At 40.5% G+C, this 14,049-nt stretch overlaps 1 protein-coding gene across 2 annotated transcripts in view; it reads right to left on the bottom strand.

Annotated features, from left to right (window-relative positions):
* The window catches only part of PDE4B (phosphodiesterase 4B), a 256,742-nt gene that overhangs the window by 178,192 nt on the left and 64,501 nt on the right, over positions 1–14,049 (bottom strand). Inside the window, exon 1 of one of the 2 annotated variants that reach the window (XM_083742994.1) lies at positions 11,027–11,653. The exons of the other annotated variant lie outside the window; for it this stretch is intronic. Within the exon in view, the coding sequence (XP_083599120.1) occupies positions 11,027–11,262 (236 nt within the window). The 5' untranslated portion in view covers positions 11,263–11,653. Of the gene's footprint in view, positions 1–11,026; positions 11,654–14,049 lie in introns of those variants that run through there. 2 annotated transcript variants of the gene reach the window in all.

The raw sequence follows: 14,049 nt of genomic DNA, 5'->3' as shown, positions 1-14,049 counted from the left end.
TTCCTGAACATAAAGTCTGTGTGTGAACTGCACAGCATTTGCTCCTGAAAAATGTCTACAGAGAAGTCTAGTACTTCTTGCTGGGTTCATGTGATCATAGCTACGCTTTAGCCTAAATGCCACAGTTTTACCAACCGAAGAGACTGAAGACAATGCAATGCGGGCACCTATGAATAATAGTCTCCAAAGAAGTTCTGTTAGAGCGAGGATTCCCATTTGTGAAACAGAACTTCCCCTCCCTCTCCTCTCCCTGTGTAGACCCTCCAAGTGTCCCTATTTTCCAGGGACGTCCCTGATTTAGAGAAGCTGTCCTGGTTTCTGATTTGATCCTGGAATGTCCCTTCCTTCGAATTTTTCCTTCGAATGTCCCTATTTTCATTGGAGAAATGTTGGAGGGTGTGGAGTTATCCGATCCCTGAGCCGTCTGAAGGTAATCCTGTATAGGGAAGGTTTTTTAAAAAAATGTTTAATGTTTTATTATGTTTTTATATATGTTGGAAGCTTCCCAGAGTGGCTGGGGCAACCCAATAAGATGTGTGGGGTATAAATAATAAAATCATCATTATGGAATAGGACATCCCTAGTTTCATCAGATAAATGTTGGAGGATATGCCTGTGTATCCTCCTAAAGTCTACTCCAGAAGGTTAGAGGACCTCCTGAACAGGTGTTTTTTTTAAACTGCCAAGCGTATAAAGCTGAACACACGTAAGTTAAATGTGTGTAACTTATGAGTTACCTGTATACAGGTTTTTTCTGTTTCCAGAAAGCTTCCAGAGAATTTCAAATTGAATGCCTATGTGAAGGAACAGCATTACTGAAATCCTGAACATATCTAAGCTTATTATCTCTGCAAAATAAAAAATAATATATGCAGTGTATTATTTGCTGCCTGAAATGCCATTTTAACTTTGCATCACTATCAGCAAAGTCCATGAAGATTACTAAGGCTAGATTTTAATTTGTTCATAAGGATTAACCACCACCACTTGTTTATGGATCACAATTACAAGGAAATCAGTTTACATCACAGAAGACTTAGAGTTAACACACACAAAAATCTGCATTCATTCTCCAGAAACAGAGTTTATAAATTAATTACTACTATGGGGTTATACTTGCAATATTGGTTTCCGTCATGTAGCAATTGTAAGATTGGATTTTGAAAATATATCAAGAAAAATTCTCAACTTTAGAGCCACCTACGGCAATTAAATATGTATTCTGCACTAATGAGCATCAGAGCTTAGACGCTGTAGTGAAAAGCTGAATGCAAGGCATGGTTTGATAAAGATGCTTTGACTATTATCCAGCAAAGTATCCCTAGGTGCTGTCTAGTACTCAGCATGGAAGTCTGACCCATTTATCCACATGCCTAAATAAGGATCTGACACTTACCTTGTACTGAATTTTAAGAGGTCACAATTTGCTCATTTTATCTGCACTCTGTGAAGCTTCAGTACTACCAACAAATTACCAATGGGAGGGTTTTGAACCTAAGCACAATGACACACCTTCCACAGAATTTATTAGCTTACTGAACTACTTACTGAACAAATATATTCTATTCTTTAAGCACACAATCTGTATAACAGTTTTGAGAACAAGGGCATTTAAAGGAAAAGCCAATGCGCCTGAACAGTCTTCCTCTCATAATTTTCCAAAATCAGAAATTATACATCATCTAAAACAGATGTTGGGAACCTCAGGCCTGGAGACAAATACAACCTCTCTGTCCCACGGGACTCACCCACAACCTTCCCTGGCCTTGCTTCACAACCTCCTTTGTGGTGTTTTTTGTTTTGTTTTTTTGTCTGTTTCTTTTTGCCTGGGTGGAATGTGCCTCTTGAATTCTTAATAATGGCTCTTGCTTGTCTGGATGAGGAGAAGGGAAGGGTTTGTGTAGAAGCTACTTTACAGTACAAAGGTCAAATTTACATTCATTTCTCTGCCCACTTTTGCCTCTGATCCTACCCATCACTGGCCCCCAAAAGGCTGCCCAAAAAAGGAATATGGCCCTTAGGCTTAAAAATGTTCCCTATCCATCTTCTAAGGCAATATAAAGTTCATTTCAAGGAGTTAATGGGTGGCAATATGCAAGGGTTATTAGGAACACATTTTCAAATATTACGTTTGTTTTAAATGTGTTTAAAAATTGTATGCTATGATTTGTGGTTTTGTGCATGCATTGGGATTTAATTGTTTCCCCTTCCAATGGCATTTTCATGGCCTCGTATGTAGCATGCCAGTCTGAGGAGTCCCTCAACATTAGTGAGTAGCTTTTCAGGGACATCAGGGAGACGGCAGTAGAAAGCAGGAAGTGAAATGCATTCGGGCAACCATGATGGACTGCACACAGTCTTTTGGTTCCCAGCATAGATCTTTGTCAGGATGCTGTCAGCAGCTCCCGCCTGTTTGCCAAGGAAAGTATAAAGACAAGGAAAAGTTTCTTACCGTCCTTTTCTATTCCAATAAAACCCAGCCTCTTGGATAATGGTGTTGCATCAACGCCTCCAGGGAACTGGGTTAGTCCATTCTTGCCAACTCATCCAGCAGGGTTTCACTCAGCCCTGCATGGTAAATAGCCATCAAAGCTTCCTGATTCCATGCTAGCTCCTGTGACAGCAAACTGAACTCTGTACTACTCCATTATTGAGTAATGAAAACATTGGGGCCTAATTTGAACAGTAGATTGCTTGGTATCTCATCACTGATTTCCACACTGTGGCTGCACACCAAATAATCTATCAGGAGAGCTGTGGCCTGGCCAGGATGCAGGCCTGTTATAGTTGCTGGGGTTGACCAGGCATGTGGGCTTCACCTGTCCTGAGCTTTCTCCAGCTGAGGAATCACACACACCCTCCCCAAGCTAACGAGCCCCATCTGGGCTATGGGTGCTTGCCTGCCTTCCCTCGGAACTGACAGTTGTAAGTTTTGGAATCCTGAGATCAGGGGTGGTATGTCCTATTTTATCACTTTATTGTCTTGCTTTGAAATCAGAACGGTTTTCTGATTCATCTGTCTGTTCGCTGTCAATTGTGCACAGTTGATATAAAGCTGAGTACAAGTGGTAAAGGTAAAGGTACCCCTGCCCGTACGGGCCAGTCTTGACAGACTCTGGGGTTGTGCGCCCATCTCACTCAAGAGGCCAGGGGCCAGCGCTGTCCGGAGACACTTCCGGGTCACGTGGCCAGCGTGACAAAGCTGCATCTGGCGAGCCAGAGCCGCACACGGAAACGCCGTTTACCTTCCCGCTGGTAAGCGGTCCCTGTTTACCTACTTGCACCCGGAGGTGCTTTCGAACTGCTAGGTTGGCAGGCGCTGGGACCGAGCAGCGGGAGCGCACCCTGCCGCAGGGATTCGAACCGCCGACCTTTCGATCAGCAAGTCCTAGGCGCTGAGGCTTTAACCCACAGCGCCACCTGCATCCCGAGTACAAGTGGGGTATGCAATAAAATATTGCAGTGTGGATCACTCCTGTTAAGGGTTCCAGGAAGGCATGCCCCTTTTCAAGCTACTCCATTCACCGACCATTTCCATATTTTTCTCCCACTCGAATAAACAGTTAGCATCTTGGGCCCACCAAACAAGATAAAGTTGTTTGGAGTTTAGTCTATTTTTTTGTTTTTTTTTAAAATGTATTTCTTGGGACTCCAAGACTGCTGATATCTCCCTAGTGTGTGTGCTTAAATGGTTCCATTTTGGTTGGATAAAGAAACACAGTTTGAAAATGAATCTTATAGCAATAATCCTGTTCAGGCATTTTCCATACATAGAACATAGACAGAACATTTCTACTGCAAAAGGAAGCAGTGGGACTGTGCCAGTTGATTTTCTTCCGACTTCTTGCAGGGCACACACAAGAGGCTGAAGGCAGGATTGGCAGCATGGTTCTTCGGCCTCCTTCTCCATGCCTGAACAATGCCTGGACAGAGCTAGTGTCAGGGAGGGTTGAGACTTGTCTCAGTGGTCTATAAATGCACATTTTGTAGACAGTAGTGGTCCAAGCATTAAATTTAAAAGAATTTTTTTTATAAATAGCGAGTAATTTGGAGATGAATTAAATGGATTTTGTATCAGCAGCACTTTAGCAGCATTTATTTTGAAATTTAGGAAATGAATATTATAACAGCACTCTGAGGATACTTGAATGAAAATGCCTTGAAGACCTCTTCAAGACAAGCACTATCACATTCTATTTATTCCTGAACATCCTTCACCTACTTTTCAAACTGATTTCTTTTTACTGAAGCCCTAAGCTTACCTTTAATTGCATCTACAATTACGCTGTGATACAACAGCTTTCAGTAGACAAGTTATATAAATAAGCAGCTATGCAAAATTCAGCCGCAATAGGAAAATTGGAAGCATCCATGTTTATGAGCACCCATGTTTGGAGGCATGAGCCTCTGAATGTCAAACACTGAATACAAACAATACAAACAGGTCTATTGCCTCCACTCCCTGTTTGGATACTTCCCTGCCCCTTATGCCTTTCAGCTGTTGGAAACAGTGCAGGGTGCTGGAATTATATATTTATTTTAGGCATTTATTTATTTTTATTTAAGGTATTTATAGACAACCCTTCGCTAACATTTCTCCCAGGACCCTTCATAGTGCAGAACAGCAGCAAACAGCAAGGTACATGAAACAAAATAATTAAAATGTACAACAACAATTAAATGTCCATTAAAGCAGCAGAGTGGAAATTTCATTTCCGGTGTTTAAAACACAGCATACTTCCAATACTTAAAATACAAAACCATTAAAATGCCCGAGAGAACAAAAACGTCTTAACCTGACAGATACCTAAAGGGTAACAGAGCAAGGGAAGGTGAGGTTGTTTGAGAATGGACTTCCACAACTGGGGCACCTTCAGACCTTGCTTTGACAACATGAGATTGCTCCTAAGTTCTTAAATCAAAGCTAGCTTCGATTTTTGTGCTTCGCTTTTTGGGGAACACTTGTAAGCAGGAAGGCATAACGTTCAGAAAAATGCTCATATTTTCGGTGTTCAGCTCCAGTCATGCTCAGTGACAGCAGAAGAATAGTGGAGAAAACTCTTTAGACTTTTTAACTGGAATAACTGTCATAGGCAGGCAAACAAATCGTATAGCACAGCTTCCAAAACCAACAGGATACTACTATCCTTGTACATGTCCCTTTGCAAAGAAACTATCCTTATAGGCTTCATGTCAACAGGATCTGGTATCTGAGCAGGAGATCCAACTTAATTCTGCCTTAGGCTGCAATCCTAAACATATCTATACTAAGCAATAAGTCCCACTGAGTTAAAGAGAGCTAACCTAGTAAACACATTTTCAAGTCTCAAGAGAGATCAGGCATGAAAAAGAATAATTAGAATGAAGGTACAAGTGGATTTGATTGGGAGTCATATGCTGAATGAAAAACTAATGAAAAACGTAAGACTAACCATATTTCATTAAACCTACTAATTTCTTAAATACTTTGAGCATAAGCAACTAATGAGAGCATATAGGCTGTTTGTAATTTGACTTAGACTATTGCTCTTCAGAACTAAGCAGCATGAAGTTCTGAATGAAGACTGTACTTTACTGTGGTGGGTAGGGAATAAAGATAAAACAACCCGTCTGGAAGTACGGTGTGGTATAGTATCAATTTATTATTGTTGTTATTATTTGCAGAATTTGGATAGATAAATTTTCAAGATGAGAGCAAGAGTTTCATGTGATACTGAGGACAGTCCTAGTTGCGATCCAGAAAATGCTGTTAGAACAGAACGCTGGAGAACACTCATTCAATTTGAGACCAGCAACAGGCCCAAGCAACTCTGTCAACTCTTACAAATATGGAAGTTCAGAAAACAGAAAGGCTTATTTGTGTAGATGAGAGGAGATGAGAGTTTGTTTGTCTCAAATTAGACCTAATATATATGAGATTACCTGGCAAAAGCAAGCTCACAACACTCATTGAGCTTGTATACATATTTAAGGTACATATATGGAAGAGTCATTTATTACTATATTTTGGGAATGATTCCAGCTCTTATGTAGCTGCATTGTTTCATACTTTCTGGATGACCCACGATCGTATTATAAAGTACTTGTGTTCTGTGTTATAAATCAAGCACTGCCAAGAGTTGCTTCTTTTTGTTTTCCAATGAATTTCTTATCAATAAAAAAAAAATAGTTGTGGTGTGAGCAAATGTTTATTCTGAAAGTGTTGTCCAGAGAAAAAAGCTGTAGAAACACTGTTCTAGCAGCACCAGTAGTTTGTTTTTTGGGTTTTTTTGACCCACACAAAATGACCACTTTGTCTTGCCATAAAAATCACAACAGCAAGCAATAAAGTAAAGCAAAGCAATTATTGTTGTAGCACACCTGGATATAAATTTCGGCAGCAGAAGGAACACAGCCTAACTTAAAGGATTTTGATGCTTTGTGGAATAAGTGTACAGATCTACAAAGGTATTCATCCTCCTCGCACCGTATTCTCACAGCTGCCCAAACAATGATATATTGTTATATTTTAATGGGTATATGCACATATATAATTGGCACATCAACCATACCTCATAACTACTAACGTTCTGGCATATATTCCTCCAGATTTCAAAAAAAGAGAAAAAGAAAAAGAGGGTTCAAATAATAAATGCATCGCCATGAGTCCACTGCATATCAATATAAGTAATTATTTACATTGCTAAGAAAAAATGGCACATGGGGGAACCTTGGAGGGGGAAAATCTTACACAACCAGCAACATGGTGGTTATTCTGTTAAAGGCAACCAACATTCCAATGAATGACAAGCGAGTGTAGGCAGATCATTTCATCTGATGTTCTTCTGTCTGTTGCGGTGTTACATGACAAAGCCTGAGATGACTCAGTATTATCTATTGCTTTTTAGTTGGATGTACTATTGGCAGGATGGGCCATTTCTGAGAGTGCAAGTGGAACCTGGCTCACAAGAGTTCACACCTTCACTTGGCTTCCCTTTAGTTAGTGTGGAGATCCTGGTTCTGTGCAAAGAAAAACTTCTCAGGAAAGTGGATTTGTTTTGCAATACGTTCAAGCATTATGGGCTGGGCAAATCTGCAGTCTGAGCCAGGGAATGACGAACTTTGGCAACATCAGTATGTGTTGCTTAGTGGATCACTTACTCAAAGAAGATAGTGGATCACTTACTCAAAGAAGATACTTTAAGCTTACAATGGCTATCCTCAAGCACAGGTTCTTCTTGACTGTGACATCTGTTGGATGTCTTCCCCAGGGAAGCTCACCTCGTGTATTTTAAAACCTTATTTTGCCAGAGCTTTTAAAACCTCGGGGACTTGAATCTGGTTTTATTTTATTTTACTGCTATAATTTTTAATGTTTTGCTTCTGCCACTATTGTTGTGATTACTTGAATTTATTGTTTTAATACTTTATATTATATTGTTTTAATACTTTATATTAAAACTTTTCTGCTCTTATACAGTATTTTGTTGGCTGTCCTTGGATCATTAGAGCTGAAAGACATCGCAAAAATAAAACACTGAAAGCCATGCTAGAGGCTGATGCAGCCATGAGGCTGAAATTTAATGTAAAAATCTGGATCCTTGTGATTCTACAAGCTTCACAAAACAACTTCCAAACCATTTGTTCTAGTGGGTGAGTAGGCAGAATTCTCTTATTTGCAAATACAAGTAGTACTACAGATTGTTTGGCAGATTAATAAATGTCATCATTTGTGTACATACAAATTCAGCGTTCACTAGGCTTGCAACGAACGCTAATACTATCAAAATACAGCAACCGTACTAATTAAACATCAAGCAAGACACTCAGACCCATCCAAAATGAAAGACAAAAGCACAGCATTTGTCCATTTTAAAAGATATTATGTTATGTTCCAAATGTCTGCCTCTGAAAGCAGGGACAAGGATAATGTAATTTGCAAGTACACGATTTACACATGTTTACAGTCTCCTCTCACAATATAAACACATGTAAAACAAAAAAGACATTTAAGTGTTTAAAGTTACTGCCATCTCTTTATAAAGCAGCTGCAAACCTGCATAAGCACACTCCTGAGTAATTATCAGGAGGTTAATGGAAATGTTTCTGTGAAAGCTATTGCAGTGCTACAGCTTATGCAACATTAAAATATGCCATCAACTATAACCAAAATCCTTTAAGTAGCCAAAAGAAGCAGCAGGAAACAGTTGGGCAGTCCAGAATAAGAAATAAGTTTATTAACAAATCTATTTATCTAGTAGTTTAGGACCACATTTTAAGAACAAGAAAAGTAACTCATATCATTAAATATTAGGCTCAACACAGCTTCCTACCCTGGCCCATGTGTAAAGGGCAGTGCACATAAGCCTCACTGCACACAACCAGTACCTGCACCAAGTCTCTTGAACTATACCATGGCTGCCCCAGTCACAGAACTCTATACCAGATATGGTGCTTCCATAGAAGGCTTGCCACACCCAGAAAGTGTCCAGATGTTTGGCCCTCTGTTAGCCTGCATACATAAGCTGCTCTGCTTGGACCCCACAAAGGATATGGACAGAAAAAGAAACAGCAACAGCAGAGAGGCAAGTATTTCACCTTTATTGAGATTCTTCTGCTTAGGAGGCTGCACCACAGAAACTGGAGAGGAACCTGAAATGGCTTCACAGGTCTTGCAACAAAACAGTAGTTGAAGGACCAAGGGTGCCAGTACCCAACAATCTAATCATGACAACCTCCCATATCGAATGAAGATTGGTTCATAGGTAGGGAACGAGTATAAGTAATGCAAAAAAACAATGGAAAATGGAAAATGCAACCCACTTTGCATTTGTTCGTACAAAGCCAGCAGGACAGGGGCTTTACAAACATCCTTCAGACGAGAGAGGTCCACAACTGCCATAGGGCTGCATAGAGTTCTGTAGGGCTGCTTACCGCAGAACAGCTCACACTCCCTGAAGGAAGGCCATTTCGATTCCCCATGAGATGAAATCCTCAGAAGAGTCATGTCAGAGAGTAACTGTTGCATGGGCTCATATGGAAGGAGACATCTGATGAGGTAATCAAAACTTTAGAGCCTTTAGGGCTTCAAAGTTAAGAACTAGCACTATGAATTATGTGCTGTGAGAGCCTTGGTCTATACTGGATAAACAGCTGGGTCAGCACATTTTGCTCTAGCTAAGGTTTCTGAACTGTCTTCAAGGGCAGTTCCACATGAAGTGTGTTACCACCATCTCACCTAGAAACCACCAAAACTTTAATGGCAGCAGCCTGGTCTCTATTTTCCAGCACCAGGCATAGCCAGTGAATCAGCTGGAACCAATCAAAAGTGCTCTTGGCACAGCTGTCACCTGGGATTCCAACAATACTGGTCAAGCAGTGTTGTTTCCCATTGGCCTTCTTTGTGGCCAACATATATCAGATGTAATAAAAATAAGGAACACTACCAAGTGCTCTGCTGCTTCTGCCAGATACAGAGAGATGAAGAGTGTACCATCTTTATTTTTATAACTCTGTCACTGTTTAACAATCTGAAGAGAAAACAAGTGGAAATCTTTTCCCAGAATCTATCTACAGTGCTATTAAATGCCCAGCTGCCCATATATCTGCTGACGTATTTGACTGACCTCTTTCTCATCATCCTTCCAATAACCCATTTGTACTGTCTCTAAGCCGGATAGTGTCTTCAGACCAAGTTAAACAAACCATACTCCAACTGCAGCACTGGCAAACGGATAGCTAAGATATTAGGACAGTGAACTACACAGAACTGACTCGTGCAGTTAATTTCGAACCATGAGAAAATTGAATTCTATGACATTTCTTTTTGGTATGGTAAGCCCCAAAGAAGGATACATTCCAAGATAATTTGATTTATAATAACATGCTGACTGAAATGTACTCCCATTGCTTTTCTCTATGGTATAGTCTATTATGAATATATTGGCTTCAATCTGTGGTCATGTGGCATCAGGCTTCCTTTTCCCAATGTACTTGTATTGGTCAATATTCAAAACAGCTGCTACAGCTGTTCATTTGCTATAAACAAATGCCAAAAAGAGAAGGAAAGCTCATTTTTAGCAAGTTATTGTTTTAATGCATCAGTAAGCATTTTCCTAACACAAATATAAACTAAAATATTTTAAATTATTCCCCCCTGCACTGTAAGTAGATGAAATTATCAAAGGGAATAGGTATATTTCATATATGTATACATACTTATATAGCACATACAATTTTTTGTCACCACCTAGCCCTCATCCTGCCTTAGTTTATAAATTAGGTATCAACAAATATGTTTATAGACATGAGAAAGGGGTTTTTTATTTTAAAAAACCCACACAATCAAGTTACAACATACTTGGGAATGTTAATCAAACATATACCTAAAAATGCGGGAACTAGGTGCATATCCATGAAACATATCCAGAGTTCATGTCAGGAAGAGAAAAGCCACAGCACAGATTAATCAAATCTAATCAGGTTCCTAATCCTTTATTATTTTCTCTCCCATGATCAATAGAACAATTTCCTACTTATTTTCTGTGATAACAAATTCCAGATCAGAGCGTCAGCTACATCACCACACAAAGGGCTGAAAAACCAAAAACTGTCAGTTTAAGAAAACTGGCTGCCAGCTAGACCTTTCTTGAAGATGCTTTGTGAGAGGGAGATTTTTGCCCTACAGTCAAATGACAGTCATGTCAAAATTCTAGCACATCACAGTCTTTTACATTGGAGCGTAAGGTTCCAAAAACAATCCATTGCAGGATAAGATTCTCAACACTGGGGGAGACTGCTTGGAAAAGATATATTCTGAAAGTCACATTTAGCAAAGCTTAACTAGAATCCTCATGAGCAACATATTGTTTGCTTTGAAAAACATTATGTGAAGGACAGTTGCAGAAATAATGTAAATATACATAATTTGACTATTGCAGCAGGTACTGTAAACAGATAACAGGCTTTCTTTTTTTAAAAAAAAAAGTGTAGAAAGCAAAGCCACAAACACCCTTTTAAATAGATATGAATATCAAGGTAGCCTTACCACGTATGTGCCACTGTAAAACGTCGCCGTTGACGGATGCTTTTATTCACCAGCAACTTTCTGAAAAAGCATGGAGAGTTCCTTGGAGAGCTGCGGGGGGATATTTTTGGAGAGGTGGGTCTGTTCCCTGGCACTCTGGGAAGCTCCAGTTCCAAATGCATTTGTTCTTTGAAAGTCTTTATGTAAATCTCCGTCTCTGGAGCAGCAAGTTCCTTAGAAGAATCTTTTGCTGTCATAGCTTGGATGTTGTGTTAGCTTTCACCATTCAGAAAACACAACAATAGCACAGCCCAGAGACATTGCTGCAGATTCAAATGCTGATAAATCGAGAACCTCCGTGCCAGTCATTCAGCCAGCTGAGGTCTGAATGAAAAGGCTGCCTAAAGCAACAGCAGCATAATCGAAGAACAGATAAGTCAATCCCTTCAGAAAAGAGCTTGATCAGTCCTGGCTTTCCCTCTGAAAATGCGCCAGAGTGCTTTCTGTGTCAGTAGCCTCCTTGTGGATGTGGTTTGTCTGCAAGCTACATGGTGTGACACTCGCTGAATTCATTCAGCTGCATATACCAGCTCATGAAAAATGCATAAGGACTCCCCATCAGTCCTTTCCCACATTATGTTAGGTTTAAAATATCTGATCAACACAAACTTTGCTTCCCTCCCCCCATTTCTGAAAAATGACACAGTATATTTTCCTGCTTGTTACAGGATGGCTGTTTGAAATCCAGCATGTTTTATTTTAAAGGGTTTTCATTCAGAATTATTTGCTCACAGCCCACACGGCAGTTGCTCCACCTACAACATGCTTATTGGTTCAACTTATTTTGACAAGTGGATGCAAGTCTGCCCTTCCTTATTCTATACATAAAGGGCACTTTATCAGTTGGAATCTTGGGCACACACACCAAGAGCCTCCAGCTCATGATCTCTAAACAAAAGCAAGGCTAGAATTGGCCATATTATTAGCAGAATGTAAAAATAAAGATCTTCATCCAAAGGCTCTACAGTCAATAGACAGCAAATTAAAACATTTTTTAAACCCGCAAGGGATGGGGGGAAGCAAAAGCAAAAAAATAGGTAGAGTTTTGCTCAATCTTATTTTCTATAAAAGTTTAAGAGCCTCCTGGGAAGTGGCAATCACTGCTATTGTGAAAAGCAAGAGCAGCAAGGTAAGATCACGCTCACTGTTGCTTTATGGTGAAATCGCACCTGAGCCCTAAACAAAAACGAGAGTTAAATAGTCACTATGAACTGTTTAGGAAGAAGGCGCTAATGCTACTGCTTCTTAAATTATCTATTTATAGAAGTATTTAAATACTGCTCTCTCATAAAACTTTGGGGCAGCATACAGAAATACAGAAGGAAATAAAATCTGGCAGAGGTAAGTTGAAAAGGCTACATAGCTTTAAAAATTATTAAAGGAGAACTTCAGGCAGATGAAAGGAAAGGTGAGTGTCCGGCTGATTCTGCAGCTTCTTAAATCTGGTATTTCTATTGCAATAGATCCTGGTCAACCTCATTCTCTTCTTTAGACCCTTTTAGAGTTTAGACCCTTATCTATACCCATTCTATTGTACCTTTGATTCTATTAGCGAGCACAAGCACCATAGGGCGCAGACAATGTTGGGCGGGATGCTTGCTGTTCACACAGGTTATTTCATTGTTTTGTACTTTCTATGCAGTTTGTGTTGTTCTTGCCATCAAATGCTTCCCTTGGCTGATGTGCACTTTTTAATTAAAACAACATTACAATCAGTGTTCTAATCACACTGCAGGAAGTTTCCCCTCCCCCTACACTGTGAAAGACACGTTACTGAATATTACCATATCCGTAAAGACCTGGTGTGTGGGTGTGTGGGTGTGTGGGTGTGTGGGTGGATGTCACACCATATCTTTCAAACACGCCATCCGGCTGTTGGTAGTTGCCATCTACTAGCGCAAGAAGATCTAACCTATCCATTCTGAAGGAAATCCTCCCTGAGTGCTCACTGGAAAGACAGATCCTGAAGCTGAGGTTCCAATACTTTGGCCACCTCATGAGAAGAGAAGACTCCCTGGAAAAGACCCTGATGTTGGGAAAGATTGAGGGCAGATGCAAAAGGAGACAACAGAGGACAAGATGGTTGGATAGTGTTCTCGAAGCTACTAACATGAGTTTGACCAAACTGCGGGAGGCAGTGGAAGACAGGAGTGCCTGGCGTGCTCTGGTCCATGGCCTCACGAAGATTCGGACATGACTAAACGACTAAACAACAACAAAGCAAAAACTGTATGCAGTTTTTGCTCAAACTTCACATAGCGTTATACGGACTTCACTCATTCCTGAAGCACAGACCAACAAAAACAAACTAGGCAGTGCTGCAAATGATGCTCCAACAGTTAGAGCCTGACAGAATATAGAGCAGCTCTCATAATCAGTCACTGGGGGGAGTGTCTTAGATGTCGGTTCAATGGTGTCAGCAACTTTTCCTCTTGTTGTTGGACTCTATGACAGGAATGGCCTCCCACACTACAATTCCCACCAACCCTGCCCATTGGCCATGTTGGCTGGGGCTCATGGGAGTTGGAGTCTAAGCGCAGATGGATGGCTACAAGTTCTCCACTCTGTTCCCAAATACAGTGGTACCTCTGCTCACACCCTGGGCAGAACGCAACCCGCGTCTGCGTGGGTCACGATTCGTGATTCGCAGCTTCTGCACATGTGTGTGACATCATTTTGAGCGTATGCGCATACGGTGAAACCCGGAAGTAACCTGTTCTGTTACTTCCAGGTCACTGCGGGACGCAACCTGAAAAGATTTAACCCAAAGCGTCTTTAACCTGAGGTATGACTGTACCTCCCACAAGGACGACCCAAGACAAAGATGAATAGCACCATCTTTTTCTGTATCTGTATCTAATTCCATTCCCCTCCCCAAACATTACACTGTGTAAAAAAAAGGAATGACATACTTTGTAATGAGAGATCCATACTTCTCAGCCTATATTATAATAATGCTACATGTCAGGGAGTGCACATTAGTA

Source organism: Podarcis gaigeae (assembly GCF_964106915.1).
Source record: "Podarcis gaigeae genome assembly, chromosome: 6".
Taxonomy (NCBI): Eukaryota; Metazoa; Chordata; class Lepidosauria; order Squamata; family Lacertidae; genus Podarcis; species Podarcis gaigeae.
Note: the sequence above shows the minus strand (reverse complement) of the source record. Positions and strands in the feature narration are given on the sequence as shown.